Source organism: Habropoda laboriosa, unplaced genomic scaffold (assembly GCF_001263275.1).
Source record: "Habropoda laboriosa isolate 0110345459 unplaced genomic scaffold, ASM126327v1 scaffold77, whole genome shotgun sequence".
In the NCBI taxonomy this organism is placed as follows: Eukaryota; Metazoa; Arthropoda; class Insecta; order Hymenoptera; family Apidae; genus Habropoda; species Habropoda laboriosa.
Genome location: NW_017100200.1, coordinates 222590 through 239646, shown reverse-complemented (window position 1 = coordinate 239646; position 17057 = coordinate 222590). Strand labels below are relative to the sequence as shown.

At 42.5% G+C, this 17057-nt stretch overlaps 1 protein-coding gene across 1 annotated transcript in view; it reads left to right on the top strand.

The window, feature by feature from the left end:
- Positions 1–12139, top strand: part of LOC108570387 — a 147064-nt gene extending 134925 nt beyond the window's left edge. Inside the window, exon 6 of the mRNA XM_017932246.1 lies at positions 11970–12139. Coding sequence (XP_017787735.1) covers positions 11970–12139 — 170 coding nt within the window. The remainder of the gene's footprint in view (positions 1–11969) is intronic.
- Positions 12140–17057: the final 4918 nt, after the last annotated feature.

The following is a 17057-nucleotide window of genomic DNA, read 5'->3' as shown; positions in this document are numbered from 1 at the left end:
TGCGAGATATACAGAAAGAGCGAAATATGCAGAAAGAGCGAGAGAGAGAGAGCAAGAAATGCAGAAAAAGCGAGAGATACAGAAAGAGCACGAGGGAGAAAGAACGCGAGAGACAGCGAGAGTTTCGGTAACACAGGCGACTGGGGTATTCTTTCCACGAGTGAAATCCGGCGAGAAAATGTGAGAAGGCTCGGCTTTCGAGGACCCTCGTGCCCGTGAAACGTTTGCACTCGACGTTAATTCTAGAACGGTTGGGAGAGAGAACGGTGGTAGACGCTCTGCTAGAGGAACAGAAGGTAGCACCAGGTTAGCAATAGGGAGGAGAAGAAGAGAGAACAGAGGTGGCGATAGGGGATGGTGGACGCACGAATTTCCTTGCGCAAACAGAGAAGAGGCGTAATTTCTGTCTAGTTAGAACGAAAATTATGCGAGCTTAAGTGCAGGACAGTCCAGGCTTAACCGAATAAAGGCAGTTCACGGCCCATGGGGAATTTAAACCGAACCCTGGCTAAACCGTTAACGACACGAGCCTCCCTCTCTTTCGACCACCGATCGCCATTCGAACTTCTGCAATTTGTTATTTCGAACAGTGGGTGTCGCGCGATATGGATACTACGTGGAACGATCGTTTCATAGTATGCGAACGCGCGCGGAACACGGTGATCGGCGAAGACTGTCTGGGATGGAAAACTCAGTTACATCCGTGTAGATTGGACGGGGGTTAACGGTCTTAACGTTTGGCGCGGGCAATGCGTTCGTAGTTTCGGGGGGCGAAGTATCGGCGAATTATCAGATGGTAATGATTACTTAAACGGCTGCGGCTATGGTGAATCGGGGATCGAGGATGAAATTGGGGAACTTACCGACGAGCTCTTAACTTCCATTTGGAAATTCTAGCTGCACGGTTGTTTAAACGAGATAACGATGGTACGGAGAGAGAGAGAGAGGGATATTTGAATAAATATGGATATTTACAGTGGAGAGAATTTAAACGCAGCGGATGATTAATCGAAGGATCCTTGTTTTTGACGAGAATACGCGTCTGTGTGTTGCTCGCGTATGTCCTTACGACCGTTTAAGGTTATAAGGATATTAAGGGGTGTGGTAGTGAAGTTTAATCGTGAAGGAAATAATTCGTAGTATACTATTTAATGAAGCAGTTCAACGATGTATTAGTGGTGTGGATGATGCGCGTTGAACTAGAGATTATGATGTTTCTCTTTGATGTCTGGTGGTGAACTGACTCCCTTACGAATTTCCGAGTCGAGGGAAATTCGTGAGCCGGTCTTGTCACCTGATTGGTAAGTATTTTTTGCCAATCAGGTGATAGATCCACCGACACCCAACTATTCCGGGCAGGAGAGGTGGTGTCAGTGGAGGTGGAAGACGCTATGTGGGAATTTCCGCCAGGCTTTGCACTCGAAGGCCCTTTTGTCTATAAGAAAGTAGCAAAAATTAATGTAATTTTTTAAAACTAATATTTTTATCAGAAGTTGGTTCTCTCAAACTATTTCACTGCTGTGATCTCTAAATATGTAGTGAACAATCCACGGAGGGCCATAGACCTGCTGTCTTGGAAAATATCATCCTTAGAGTTGCCTCTAATGGTAAACATAATTTCGCTTCTTAGTCGCCTCTCGAGTGCAAGGGGTTATTAGGGTTTCTCATCATTTCTAAGGATACCCCATATTTGCCTGGGAAGTATCCTTCGCATCTGGCTAAAAATTTCGTTCGTACCTGACCCGGTTTTAACGTGTACAAGGTGAAACGAATTTTTGTTTTTCAGCTTGACGGCGATACTGTTTCAGCCGCGAACGATCAAAGTGGAGGAACGTGAAAAACAAGAGGGAAATTTCTATTAATTCTCCGCGAAGTCGTACGAATGTATCGATGCAGCGAAATTGCACGCTCGAAATTGGGAAAACGATTCGATATTTCGGGAACGCACCGCTCTGCGAATGACTCTAATTGGATAATGTTTCCTGGTGTGCAGCACTCCACGCATTAACGTAAATTCCGCGACCGCGGGTGCTTCGTATTTGCAACGCTACTATAATAACAGAATTGGTCGTTAGGACAGTTTTGTTTAGAACGCTGCCTTATCTCAACGCTGCAGCTATTTAACGTTTCGCTTAACTTTTCGTAATAAACATAGCGCCGAGCAAGGATCCTGGTATGTTCGCGTTGGTAATTAGGGCAATTGTTCCCTGTGAAATATCGTCAGATTCTAAACCGCAATTTTGATCGTCGTGAGAGCGGACGAGTGTAATTTACAGTGAAATGTGTTTAATAGAAGAAAAGAACACTGTAGAGCTACGGTTAACAAAATTCTACACAAGTCTGTGCTATTCTTTCTGAAAAACACGCTGTCTCTACTTCGTTTTCCACGCTGAGTCTTTCACTGTGGTCTAGTACAATGACTTTTCCACTTTGATCCCCGCACGCATCTTTCAGACACTTTTATTTTTGCACTCATACAGTCTCTTTCCATTTCTACGTTTTGTGATAAGCGATAATCACCGATATCGATGAAACTTTGGTATATGATACTTCTCAAAACCAGTATTTGACACATATTTTCCTTTATTGGCGGAAGTACACATTAAAAGGGAGTAAATCGCCCTCAAAGATGGGGATAATGAACATATTCGATGCATTCTAATATCTCGAAAATTATTACAGTATTTCAAATTTGAAAATTTGTAAAATTAAAAATAATTAATTTTGTCATTGACAAATACAATATTCGTCAATTAACACAATTTCTCTATCTCTAATAGACGACAATTTTCACCCCTTCACCGTGAATAATTGCCAATATAAAAATATACCTGTCAAATATTTTTCTGAGATCCTCCAGGCACTAAAATTTCACTAAAATCGGTGATCATCACTTCGAGATATTCCTTTCTCAATCCCAAACACATTCCTACCGCTCGAACTCAACTATCCTCCGCTCACCTAACTCTCCTTCCACACAAACCTCAAAAATTCCATCGCTCCGATGTCACGAGTTCGTCGATCCTTTGAAAACTGAAAAAGACTCTGATTTACGATTTTAATCGCCTAGTCGAAGGATCCGCGAGCTCGATAGCGTGCCAATTATCTCTCTGTATTGTATTCAGCATACATATTACTTACACGCACATTGCACCGCGCTGCGGGAACAATGAATAATTTATGGAGACCGAAATTGAGCCTTACGCCACTAACGCGAGCTGGATCGATCGATGCCAGAAGAGAGAGAGAGAGCAGATTATTAACAGCTCCGGCGAATTGAACTTCGCCCGGTGTGCACGGTATAAAAGTGACGAGAGTCGAGGATCGTTTGACAAGCTTGATACCATACAAAAAGACCGAACAACGGCAGGAAAAAGGAAATTCTTCCCTGAATAAAAAAAAGGAAGAAATGAAAAGAAACAAAAATAGCTGGACGTCGAAACGACTGGTATTGTAACTTCCCAGTTACATCGATGCCACATTTTTACGACGGACTCCTTCATTCTCCTATTTTTTATACGACACCCGATTTCCCCGGGAACAGCGTGACGAATGTGTGTCCATTTTGCGGCGCAATGGGGTGCGACAGTCTGGCTCACGGCGGAGGAAACTTAATTTCGACTGTATTAAAGGTGAAAGAACTTCCCCGGGTAACTTCTTTCTCCACACACGCACGCACGCGAGAACCAAAAGGAAAAGTGAATTGAAAAAGAATTACACCTGTACTTTCCACTCCGAGAAACGTTTCCAAAAGCTTCTCCATGCGTAAAAAAATATTTTTACACCATTCACATATTCGCTCGTTCCTCCACATTCGAAAAAGGAGGGAAAAGGATATTTCACTGGGAAGCTCGACTGAAAACGTTCTCTCTTCTTCGAACCAGAATTCGATACCTGGCAGCATCGCGAAAAAAGGGCAACGATAATTTCCCCTCTCGCGGAATAAAGAGAGAGAAAAGCTACTGTATACCGCCGCTCAATATCTCCAAGCAGGAAGAAGTAGAAGCAAAAGAAGAACACCAAGAAACTACTGATAAAAGCAAGCTCGTACCATCGAGTATTATTCATACACGTACGTACAGGTATGCACGTGTGTAGCTATTTGGTGGGCAGCGTCATACGTTTCCAAGGAACGGATTTAAGGTTTCCTTTACAAGGAGGAAGCGGCGTGCTGCCTCGGAAGGCAGCGTGTATCGATAGGAAGCGAGTAGACGTGGCGGAATGAAGGGAAAGCTGTAGCGGAGCGGTCGTTTTACCGGTGGCAGAGTAGCAATAAGAAAAGTAGAAGCGGATGAGTCCGCGATGGGTAAAACCGGTGGTTCCAGGATGAAAGCTCTCTCTGCACAACCCGCTACGTACCCTCTTTCTCAGGGTCCACGTATAACGAGTAGACGACAACGATTCTCGATTATCCCTGGGAGAAAGCTCGAGCCCTTCCATATGCGCGAGACGTACGATTCCAGAGGAAGGACGTGACTCCGCCCCTCGCACAGTATCAGCTCCCCTTTTTTCGGCAACGAACCAAACCCGGTGGCGGTTGGCTTTATCGAGGTTTGCTGGCTGGCACGGAGAAGAGTGCAGGAGACGAACAGCCGTGGGTAGGTGGAACGTGTGAAAGAAGACGGCGAGAGCGAGAAGGGAACGGAAATGTCGCGGTCGCTTGACAAACAGATCAATCGTTCGGTTTTGCCTCTGTCTCCTTCTTTCTCTCTTTCTTTCGTATAAATCCGTTTTTGCCGATCCCCTTTGTCTTTCTCCCGCCCGTTTCCATCGGTTTAATCTCCAGGGATTCCGTTTCTTTCTCCACGCTCTCTCTGTCCGTGAAAATCGTGGAAAGAGGGTAGCGGAGAGGGTTTTCTTCGAGAGGAATTCGCGTGATGCTTCTTACCGGCGATATTTCACACGTTCCTCACGGTGTGACGCGCGGTAAGTAGTACGAGCAGAGCGATAGTGGGACTAGGTTTCCTCGACGAGAGTGAGAGATCATTTGGTGAATCAGAATGTTTTCGGAAGGGCGCCGCCGCTCCGTGGAAGAGATATTCGAGGGATACGTGCGCCGGGTAAGGGTGAACCCAGCGGGGAAGAAAAACCGAACCGTCCACCGATTGACAAACAGATCAATCCTTGGCTTTTACGTATGCGATCCTCTCGCCCGGAGATTTGTCTGCGCGACCTCAGACGCTCCCGATGGATACGTTTAAAGAGAGACTACCAGGTTTCGCGGCAACCTGAAAGCAAGATACCATCGCGGGGAGAAAGAAGCTTCGAACTTTCGAGTGTATTTATTTCGGTTGAACGGAGTAAGATAGAGAACGAATTAACGAACGTTTTACCGGGGAAAGTGTGTAGAGATAAAGGGGTTAAGGGAGCGATGTTGAAGTAGCGTAAATCACACTTGAAAGAATCGTATATGGGAAAATGTACGTTTTATCGCTTTTTCAAGCGACCCATAACTTCATCTCAAGAACATTCTACAGCTATCAGATTCACGCGACTTCTTCCCGAATATATTTCTCCCGCGATGCTTCGACAGGCAGCCTGCATAAATGCCCCTTTTCCCTCTTTTCCGCGGGAGGACGAATTTTCACCGAATGAAAAACGTCTGGTTGTTCACTTCGAAACTTCCCTCGCCATTCTTCAACAAGTCAGACCTCGTCCCGCTGTTTTCCCCCCGGAAAAAATGTTTCGAGTAATCGTTAAACGGCCGAAAAAGCATTTCTCTCAGTGGGACAAATGAACAAGTCCCGGTCATGAATATTTACGACTACCCGGAAAAAAGAAGAAAATGTTTTATTTCGAAATAGCATAATGCTCGTCAAACGTCGTTATTAGATAAAGAGGCGTTGAATATTGATGAGTGGCACAGTCCATTTGCAACGGCACGTTGCTTTAACGATAAATACACGTCGTGTCGCGGTGAAAAAAAAGAAGAGAAAAATACAGCAAACTTCGCGCGAGTTCGATCCCTTCGCCATCGAACTGTTTGCGCGTCAATAAAGTGGACGAAGAGCGGAGTGGAGATGAACGGAGAAAAAAACTTCCCCGAATATGTGTATGTACTGTTTCGACGTGTGTGTGTGTGTGTATACACGCGGTTTTACAGTCTGCCTTCCGGATGACCTGGCAAACGTTTGCAAAGTATGCGAAATCAAAAAACTGTACCGCGGCGTTGTGCAAGCTACACCCGATTTACAGCGGCGCACGAACGTGGCAGAAAACGCGGGAGGGGAGAACGGTCGAATTGGAAACAAAATGCATGGCGAAGGGAATATCGGCGATGGTCAACCAAGTAAATTGACTTTATTCAATCATACTGATTTGTTTGCGGCAACGAAACGCAATTGTTCCTTCTTTTTTTTCTGCTCCTATTAGATTTCTGCCGCTTGCAGTTTTCTCCCAATTTTTGAAAACCTTCGAAACTTCGGAAAATGGACAGCTATTGAAATGTGCTTGGAACGACTGTCGAAGTAGAGTTTTTTGAGGTGCACTTTTGTAACGTATCGGTGATGGATCGTGTTACTTGACTGAACGACGTTACGTGAAAATTGGCGGATTTTTAATCGAAGTACTGTAAATCTTAGGTACCAAAGTTCGTGCGGATTTGTAGAGTGAAATTTAAGAAATCTGAGGTTTCTTGCGGTAATTTTATTTAACTAAGCAATCGTTACCTGTTTCTGTAATTCGTTTCCAACGTTCTGTGAGCTTACGCATTCTTTTTACGTAAAAATATTGAGTTGCACTTGCGAAAAATTATTTAGCTACTGTTTTCATCTCGATATAATTTCCGAAGTGCTTATTTGCAAAATGTTTGACATGAGAGACATGTGGTAAAATTTCCCATTCGACGTCCTTTGTTTTCTGACGAATCAGAGAAACAAAGTGAGATTACGCTGCAAAAGAAGTAAACTCTTTCTGTTAACAGGTGCTAGTTGAATTTTTACGATTTTAGAATGGACTTCGGGGACCAATTAGATAGATAAAGGCTTCTGCTGATACCAGCTTTATGCATTAGCTTCGCAAACTGCCATAAAAGATTTGGTTTGAGTTTATCGTTGATAGAGAAACTCGTGCAAGTAGTACAAGTAAATAGTTTGGCTGGCTGGGTGGTATAAGCGAGGATAATATCAGAGGTGAATTACAAAGACGGTAAATCATCGAGTGAAAAAGGGTTGATACTCGCTTTTAAGGACTCCTTCATTGCAAAAAAATAATGTACAAAAGCATACTTAAAGCAGACTTTGTGCAGGTTTATCCCTTTAATCTTTCCCTCTGCAGCAGGATTTTCAACTTTTCGGAGCGAAATAAAGGGATTACTCGTTTGGCTTCCTCGTGTCCTTGATTAAAATACACTTTGAAAGAAATATAACAGTCTCTTTGCCTGATTTAATAATAAAAATTTTTGGCTCCACATTTGCCTCGAAATTAAAGGAAACGGAAAAAGAAGAATATCTCCCTTCTTTTGTGAACGTTTTCGCTAATGCACCCAACATCTTCCCGCCGGTTCCTCTTTCGCCAATTTTCTTAGGAACAGAGAGGAACTTTCCCTGGTTGTGCTCGGCTAGCAGAAATTGCGCTCGTTTGCACTGAAAGATCGCCCCGGTCGGTGTTTTAATTAACACCACCGTTGAACACGAAAATTTGACCACGAACGGGGCTCGTCTACGCGTTAACACGTTCCCCTGTGTGCTTAACCGAAAGAAAAAAGGACAAGTTTATGGAAAAAAAGAGGGAAAAAGAGGAATTTGCTCCGTCAGAAGGTAAGCACACGTTCCGCTTATTATGCAACTTTGAACGAAACAAAAGCTAAATGAATTACATCCGTGTATTTATCGACGCGGAATATTTTACGCATTTTTCCCACCGGTGTCGATCTGTTTCAGCGCGATTTTTACAGGGAGTGAGAGAAGAATAAAGAAATAAAGAAAGAGAGAGAAGAGACAAGGTGGAAGACAGAGAGAGAGTGAAGAGACAAGGTGGAAGAGAAAGAGAGAGTGAAGAGACAAGGCGGAACAGAGAGAGAGAGAATGTGAGAGTGAAGGGACGAGGTGGAAGAGAGAGAGACAGAGAGAGAGAGAGTGAAGAGACAAGGTGGAAGACAGAGAGAGAGTGAAGAGACAAGGTGGGAGAGAGAGAGAGAGAGAGTGAAGAGACAAGATGGGAGAGAGAGAGTGAAGAGACAAGGTGGAAGATAGAGAGGGAGTGAAGAGACAAGGTGGAAGAGAGAGAGAGAGTGAAGGGACAAGGCGGAACAGAGAGAGAGAGAATGTGAGAGTGAAGGGACGAGGTGGAAGAGAGAGAGAGAGAGAGAGAGTGAAGAGACAAGGTGGAAGACAGAGAGGGAGTGAAGAGACAAGGTGGAAGACAGAGAGGGAGTGAAGAGACAAGGTGGAAGAGAGAGAAAGAGAGTGAAGAGACAAGGTGGAACAGAGAGAGAGAGAAAGAGAGAGTGGTGGGACGAGGTGGAAGAGAGAGAGGGTGAAGAGACAAGGTGAAAGAGAGCGAGAGGGAAGAATAAAGAAATACAGAAAGGGAGAGATAAAGCTAGAGAGAAAGGGGAACAGAAATGAAAAAGAAAACATCACGGTGGGTCGAAAGAAAAAGGAAAAGGAAAGAGAGGAACGGAATTAAGCACCTTCGGACGCGAACAATTACGTAGAAAAAGAACGAGCAGAATTGAGCGCAGGAAGCCGAAAGGGTGGGCTCGAGCGTGAAAAAATATGCTAAAGGACAGGAAAGAAGAAAAAGAAGAGAAGAAAAAAAAAGAAAAAAGAAGAAGTGTTCCGAGGACGCGGAAGGCATTATATAAATTCAGAGAGGCGGTGCGCCGTGGGCTGGACGCGTCCCATCTCTAATGGGTCCACCCATTATGACAATTGCATCCCCCGGATATATAAAACTAAACAAAAAACATGGGCCAGAGAGGACGGACAACGAAGCGTGACAACGATACGCCGTCGGTCGCTCCCTAGCCGGAAGAAAATGGCGAAGAAAATGGCGCGCCAACCGGCTGCTCCGCAACAGGAAATATCGTTTCGCCTCGTAGAGATTCTAATTCGTGCTGATGAGCGTTTCTACGAATCGTTGGCCCACGTTGTGTGCTTCTAAGTTAATCAGCGTTAACACGGTACACCGTTATCGTGATTGTTTATCGTTGAAAAATGAGGATTGTGGAATATTCTTAACCACTTGATGCTCGTACCTGTGTCTTTCACCGTGCAATTTTAGTTAGTTATTTTATTCCACTTTCCGTATTGCGTTGTTCTTTCTGTTATGGCGAGAAACGCGAGTTAGAGCATTATTAACAACGGGAAAATTATTTTTGTACTCCTTGCAAATAATAAAATTAATTATTTGTGGCGCGTCAGGTTGAGAAAAATGCGAACGTTAAAGGGTTAAACGCAAATAAATATTTTGAAACCCAAAGAGTGAACATTGTAAAAAATAAGAATTTCGCTTCCCAATAAGACAGCTGTTCTACCATTTCCACCTTTTTCATCCTTTTTCCCTTACAAAGTCGAAGAGTTAAGCCCAGAACGATAAATTTCGATCCTTTAGAATCCTTTCTATTTTTATTTCAACTGTGATTACATTGCCAATAATAAAATTAATCATTTCTGGCACATCACGTTGAGAAAAATGTGAACGTTAAAGCATTAAATTTAAATAAATATTCTTAAACACAAAAAAAGTTAACATTGTAAAAAATAAGAATTTCGTTTCCTGGATAAATACCTGTTCTTCCATTTCCACCTGTTTCATCCTTTTTTCCTTACAAAGTCGAAGAGTTAAGCCCAGAACGATAAATTTCGATCCTTTAGAATCCTTTCTGTTCATATTTCAACTGTGATTACATTGCCAAATCTCCAGTAATCTATCTCATTTACGTAATTTCACTGTTGCAAATGGATAATGGTAATAACAGTAACAACGAACGTTTGCTGAACTTGGTACGCTCCGCTAGTCGGAACTTCTCAAATTTTAATCCGGGAAAATGTTCTAACAGGGTGTTACGTTGTTTCGCGTTTTCAGCTCTGTTTATACACACGCGAGATTATCAACACTTGCGTATACGCCCTGGCGTTTAGCATCCGAAAGTAAAAAGAAGAGACAGCTAGGCGCCGATTCGTAAATATCGTGTAGCGCCCAGTTACACAGTTTGCTCGTTAGACAATATTTGTTTTAACGTCCCGACGCTGCTACTCTTCGCCAGTTGCACGCATCCTCGAGCGTTGCTCGGAAGTAACACTTAAATTTGCTCACGGTTATGTCACCACGTTCTCTCGCACTCTACATACTTTCGTTCTTTTACCCGCGAATAACGTAAATACTCGTGAAAGACGAAGAGTGTTTTGAAATAGCTCTCAACCATTCCGCTGTTAAACGCAAATCATTTTTAACGATGATCGTCTTTTTTCTGTTATTGCACTTATATCAATTATTATTATAGTTACTTCACTTATATGACTAAGTAAGTATTAGGATATTTATTACGTTCGTATAGAAATTATACTATACGTAAAAGTATACAGAGTGTTCGTGTTATTAGTTTCCAACGTTCTTCTCGTATATGATCGATTTGTGAGAAAAATAGAAGAGGACAAATTTTCATTCTTTTTATACACGATACGATGGCTTGAATAGTTTTTTAAAAATTGCAATGGTTTTCGCGTGATGACAATACAACTAATTTTTTTTTTAATTGATAGCTGTAATTCCTCTTATACTATACGAAAGCGATTGACAAGTCAAGTTCAACGACTTATAACAAATTAAATTTAAACTCAATTTCGTGACAATGTTTGGTGTGGAGTGATCAACGACACACTATTAGCATCTTATTTTTATGACGATTCTTTCGTACTACGAAACTCCAGACTGAATCATTCTTTTGTTACAAAAAAGTTGTTAAACCTGACCTTTACAATTTTCTTCGCGATTTCCACAAATTGCAATTTTTCCCAAAATTTTGTCTACACGTCATCTTTTATAATATACTAATCCTAACTTCTCAAGAGAAACTCAAACCGTTAGGTCTAATTTAAAAGAAGTTATACTGTTCTGCACAGTGTCTGAATATTAATGAGATTCACTGTATATGTAGTTTAGTTTTTCCAAAAATTCCAATACCTGTGACAGAGAAAATTTCCAAAACATAATCTCCCAACAGGGAAACCACTTTAATTGCTATCAACAAAAAGTTAAATCATTCTTTTCCAACTTTAAAAAAGTCGTCCCTTATACTCCTAATAAGTCTCCTAATACTCCTAAAAGAAAGTGTAAATACCATATGACTCCATTATAACAAAAATTAGGTTAACGATAACCTACCCTCCACTAAACAACCCAAACCTATCCTCGCTTGAATAAAACTTTCTCGTCACCGTATCACATTTAGTTTGCAATATCACGATTCACGTTTCGTCCTTTTTCACACAGTCTTCCCTATTTTTTTTTTTTTTTCTCAATCATCGTGGCTCACTTGAACTATCGTTGGGCGTCCAACTGCGCCAGCCTCGCTCCATAACTTTCCCGTAATGTCCACGCTAGCACACCGTGCGAGTACCGTTCGCGTTAGGCAACGCGATTAAATCGCGAACTGATATTGGCATACGGGGAAATTTACAGCGAATACTCCGCGACATTTCTAACCGTGTTTCGTGGATTTTAATTGAATGCCTAGCCAGTAGTTGCGTGTCTCTTCATCTCTCTCTCTTTTCTTAGTTTCACCATTTTCCTACTTCGTCCAGGTTTACGCGAAAGAGAGTCGCGCAAACGAGAAGAAATAACGGGGAAGAGCAAGTAAAAAGGAGACAAGAAGATGCATTGACATACATAGGTGGAATTTGCGTTTAAAAGGAGTGTAAAAGGCTGTAAAGTTAGACGTTTGTTCTACTGAAAAGTCTAGGAGAATGTAATACATACTTTGTTCCTCCAGTGAAATTAACACACACGTTTTTACGTGTTTTCAGAGTGCGACTGGGTTTACGAGGACACCGACTGCCGCGACGGATGCGTGCTAGCCAGCCCCGGATATCCTGGCCTATATCCCCCGAACATCCGGTGTCTCTACTTAATTACTTCCGGCCAGCGAATGTCCATCGCGATTAACTTCACCGATGTGCTTCTACCTTACAAGTGAGTACAATCTCCCGGCGCTTTTCTTTTTTCTTCTTTTTTCTTCTTCTATCGCCCCGCTAGTTTTCATCGTTACAATTTATCTCTGCTGTATACCCTCGAACGAGGGTAAAAGCAATTTTTAACGACCAGAGGAGAGGAGGTTTAATTAAAACGTTTTGTTTTATCGCGACGTAATGTCAATGGAATTCGTTTGGAACTTCAGGCCTCGTGTGGGACCTTTGCAAGTTAAAATGTAACAGTTTCGTCAGGATTTTGACATATTCGCATAGTTTGCATTAGGGAGATTTCTAATTTTAGACGAGAAATTTTTGACATGTCATATTTGACACAAATTTTAGACTTTGTTATACAGCGACCGAAAAAAGTATTCCTGCACCCTGTAAAATGGAATAACTTTTTTAAAATTGGGCCAAACGACTTGAGTTTTTTTTAAGAAGTTAGAAGGATTAGTTTACTAGATGACGTGTACGAAATATCATCGTTTCATCTTCACGAACCAACGTGAACGTTCCGACGCGCGAAATATTAACAACGTTTATCGAACTTTTGCGCGGGTAAAATAGGTGTCGCTGCTATGTAAACACGCGTGCAATAATTCCAGCAAATAGCATTTGCAGTCGCGAGTAGCGACGCGGGGGTTTCTGGCGTTCGACATGTCCGCAAATATTTAAGTAACAGCCTCTGGTTCCCGAGGATCCAGGCTGGTAAGCGTCGCGTTGCGCCTCGAGGAGGTGCCGCGCGCGTGCAAGCTGTACATATTAATGTGACGGGACGACGAAACGCGCGGCGAAACCAATTTCAAACGGAACTGGAGACTGGGTAGTCTACGGAGGGGGCGCCTCTCGAAAGTGTTCCACGAAATCCGGGGAATATAGAAATGTCGCGAGTCAATGCGCGTTTCTCGGTTCGCAGAGGGGAGGGTGGCTCACTTTGTGAAGGATCACGACGACGAGGCTTGATAATGCGCCGCTCGTTGCCGACAAGCTTCCTACCCTCGAGCGGGAAGAAACGCAGCGGTGAGAACTCCTGTTAGTTCCGTGTATCGAGTTACCTTCGTTCTCCACCCTCCCCCGCCGAGCCAGTCCGCTTTTCTTGCCACCGCCCCTCGAACGTTTTCGAGCACGACCCGCGTTTACTTTGCGCGACCGCTTTTCAAATCGAGGGCACTTCCTTTTTTCCAGGGGTGTCGGAGGGTAGTTTCTGTCAATGGAGAAAGAAGTTTTCTTTTGTCTCGCGTTTGATTGTGTCAGGATAGTGATGGAGTAAGGGGAGTATTCTTTATTTGTCTAAATGAGGAGTTAGGGTAGCTTTTGTGAATGGAAAGGAATTCATTTTTATTTCGTTTTTAATTATGTTAGATTAGTGCCAAAATAAGGGGAATATTATTAATTTATCTCTAAATGGATAGTTGGGGTAGTTTATGTCGAAGAGAAGATCTCTTTTGTTTCGCATTTGATTGTGTCAGTGTTACGTACCTTTCGTACCTCAGGGCCTCCGGTTTCGGTCAGTCCATTCAAGGAGTGTAAGTAACACTCGCAAAACAAAGAACTAATATCCGGATAGTGCGGTATCCCAAAAATAACTTATTCTTTATTTCTAAGCGCTTCTTAAGATTTCCGGCGTCCGTCTTGCTCGACGGCTATTTCCAGAATGTCCTTTCCGCGTCGTATCCCACGTTGCTCCGAAAAACCGTTGGAGCCCCCTCGTTCGACTTTCCGGGGAAAGGGCTTAGTTTATGGGACCCTCAGGTCCCCGCGCGCTTTCTCTTCCTGGGTGACAAATTCCAGGCCACCACTTTGCCGCCGGAATCTCGCATTTCTTACAGGAGTTTACCTGGGATAAGGGCGGCGACAGTGACTACCGCAGGATTAATTCACACAAGTTTATCGACTATCGGTTTCTGTACAGAGGCGTTCCTTGATGCAAGGATATACAACTGAGTGCCCGCGCTGGAAGCGCGTTGGTTTTTTAAGCTGCTTCCCTCTCCTGTTCTCGGGGTGGTGGAAATGGGTTAGAGGAGGAAAGATCGAGACAAGGATAGATAGTTTGGGAATTTTCCGGACAGTACAGCGAGCCTACCCGAGTTTAGACAATTGCCCCTTTTTTGGGGCATCGAAGGATGTCGATGACATGAACCAGACGCGTGGCACTCCGACCCGGTGCCTCGCATAGTCTCGAGTGACGCACCCGGTTCTTGTCTGATTTATTGCACTACCCTTGAGTGGCTTTTCGCTGTAACTGCCCGAAGAAATTTTGGCGAATGCAGAGTATGTGACCGTTGTAGGATTTCTATGGTTTCCACGAAGGCAAGAGAGGTTCGCGAGGCTCGAATGACGGACGTAACATTAGATTAGTACTACAATAAGTGGAATGTTCTTTATTTATTTAAATGTTAGGGTAGTTTTGTCAATGGAAAAGAATTTTTCTTTTGTCTCGTCTTGAATTGTGTTAGGTTAGTGCTAAAATAAGTGGAATGCTCTTTATTTATCTAAATGGGTAGTTAGGGTAGTTTCTGTCAAAGAGAAGACCTCGTTTGTCTCGTATTTAATTGTGTTAGATTAGTGCTAAAATAAGTGGAATGTTCTTCATTTATCTAAATGGATAGTTAGGGAAGTTTCTATGAATGGAAAAGAATTAATTTTTATTTCGTTTTTAATTACGTTAGATTAGTGTTAAAATAAAGGGAATATTTTAAATTTATCTAAACGTCATTTTAATAGATTTAATCCTGGAAGCAACAATTTTATATTTAACTATTCTTTTTATCTACTTTTTCACTAAAGGTTTCGTCCAGTTAAATAAATAAAAGGTAAATGCAATGTTTAGCTTTAGAGTATCTATTCTCATCTTTCAAGGCTAAAATCCGAATTAAATATTCGTGATAGAAAATACTTGAAATTACAAAAATGTAGGATTTCTGTGCGTGAGACGGTATGAGCGTGATCGAGAGGAAATTTTTAGAGTGTCAGAAGACTTTACAGTATCAGTTGTGAAGATTGATTAAATTCTTTGAATATAGTGTGCAGAGATTAAAAAAATATTTTCTGAAATACGAAGAGATTTGAAGTACCGAGCGGGTCGAGTCTTTGACACAGAATCTTAATGATCGTGCCAAAGAAAAAATCGCTTTTCAGAAAATAATTACTTAGAATACAATTTTCATCATTCAACGATCAACACATCGCTAAAATTTCTCTCTCGCCAATTCAACGATAGAACAAAAATCAGGTCCAATTCGATCATTCTCGAGTTCCTCGTAGATCACAGAATAGAATCTAACCTGCCTCTTACTGTGTAATTGCAAAACGGTTGAAGGAATATGTATATCCTCGATCTACGTCGTGGATCCTCGCCTGGTTCACCGTATCGAAGTTGTTCGCGTGCGTGCTCTTAATTAGTTTCGTATTTCATTGCACGCTGAATATGTATAAAGCATCGTTTCTCGTTTCTCGTTACCGCTTGTTTTCGAACTTCGACAATTTACCGCGGAGAGGTAACTTCGGTCCATTATTCGCGGGTGCAGGCCCTGTACGCTGGGGAACGTGTTTTAGGTTTCTGCTGTGTGTATGGTAATCCGAACTGGAGGCGGCTGGCGTGGAAATCTTCGCGCTAACTGGCGAAAGCCGATGTCGGGCTATCAAATCACGACCTGCTTGCTTCTCTTCAATGAAGCATCGTGTCTCTTGCTCGTTAACAGCGAAAGCCACCAGCTTCTTATGTAGACGAACGATACATCGGATTATAGTTGTGCCGTAGTACGTCGATCTGCTGGAATTAATAGATACCGAATGGGTAGGGACTGTTGATAATCCTCTCTGTTGAAACGTCTTTAGACATTGATTTACGGAACTCCGCAGCGTTTGTGAATAATTCATGCTATTTCGGAGGTTGTCTTTTGGCGATTTGGCAACCGGAGAACCTATTACAGAGTGCTGGTGACGGAGAAGGGAGGTGGAGAGAGAGCGAGAGAAATTGAGAGAGATCAATAGGGAGAGGGGGAGAAATTGAGAGATAAATAGAGAAAGAGAGATAAACGAAGAGAGAGTGGGTTAAATAGAGAGAAAGAAAGATGAGCAAGGGAAGAGAGAGAGGGAGAAAAATGGGGAGAGAGAAGGAGAAGGCAGAAATGGAGAGAGAATGGGAAGAAATGGGGTGAGAGAGGGAGAAAAATGGGGAGAGAAGAAGGCAGAAATGGAGAGAGAGGAAGGAAGGAAGGATAAATAGACAAAGAGGGAGAAAAATCGAGAGAGAGAGAGAGAGAACATAAGGAAAGGAAAAGTGGAAAAGTAAATGCTTTTCGTTCTGTACCTCCTAATAGAGTCATCAGTTAGGCTAGCTAGGGGTCCAGTGCCTTAGACAGAAAGAACAGTCAGGCTGATTGTCAGGTCAGAAGTTCAACCCTCCTCAGCTCAATTATACTATAAGCATCAATTTTGCATATTCAAGCAAAATGAAATAAAAACTAGTAAAACCATCTGTAAAACAGTTGACACAAATAGAATAGACTTCTGTTAAAGCCCCACTAGTCAGACATAGAACATTCTAACTCTGCTTAAAAGGGCGAAAAACACGCGAAGCTCGAAATATTTCAACGCACTCTATAAAATGAAAAGTTGGTAGATAGGACGTTTTAGCTAAGAAGTGCAGAATTGCATTTGTGTGAATAGCAGCTTTGGCAAGGATTTGGGAAGAAGATTTTGGTGTTCCGCCAGTTAGTTCCTCTAGTACTACGATATTGAAGTGTGAACCACCCAATACACATTTTTTCGGAATAAAATCGCATACAGCTTACGGTAAACGTTCATCACACACGTTCGAAACATTCTACACGAATTTGCACCCCTTAAAAAATTTCACAAAAGAACAATTCCGGATTAAAAACTGAACTCTGTCATTTCTAAACTTCTTATCTCCGTTAT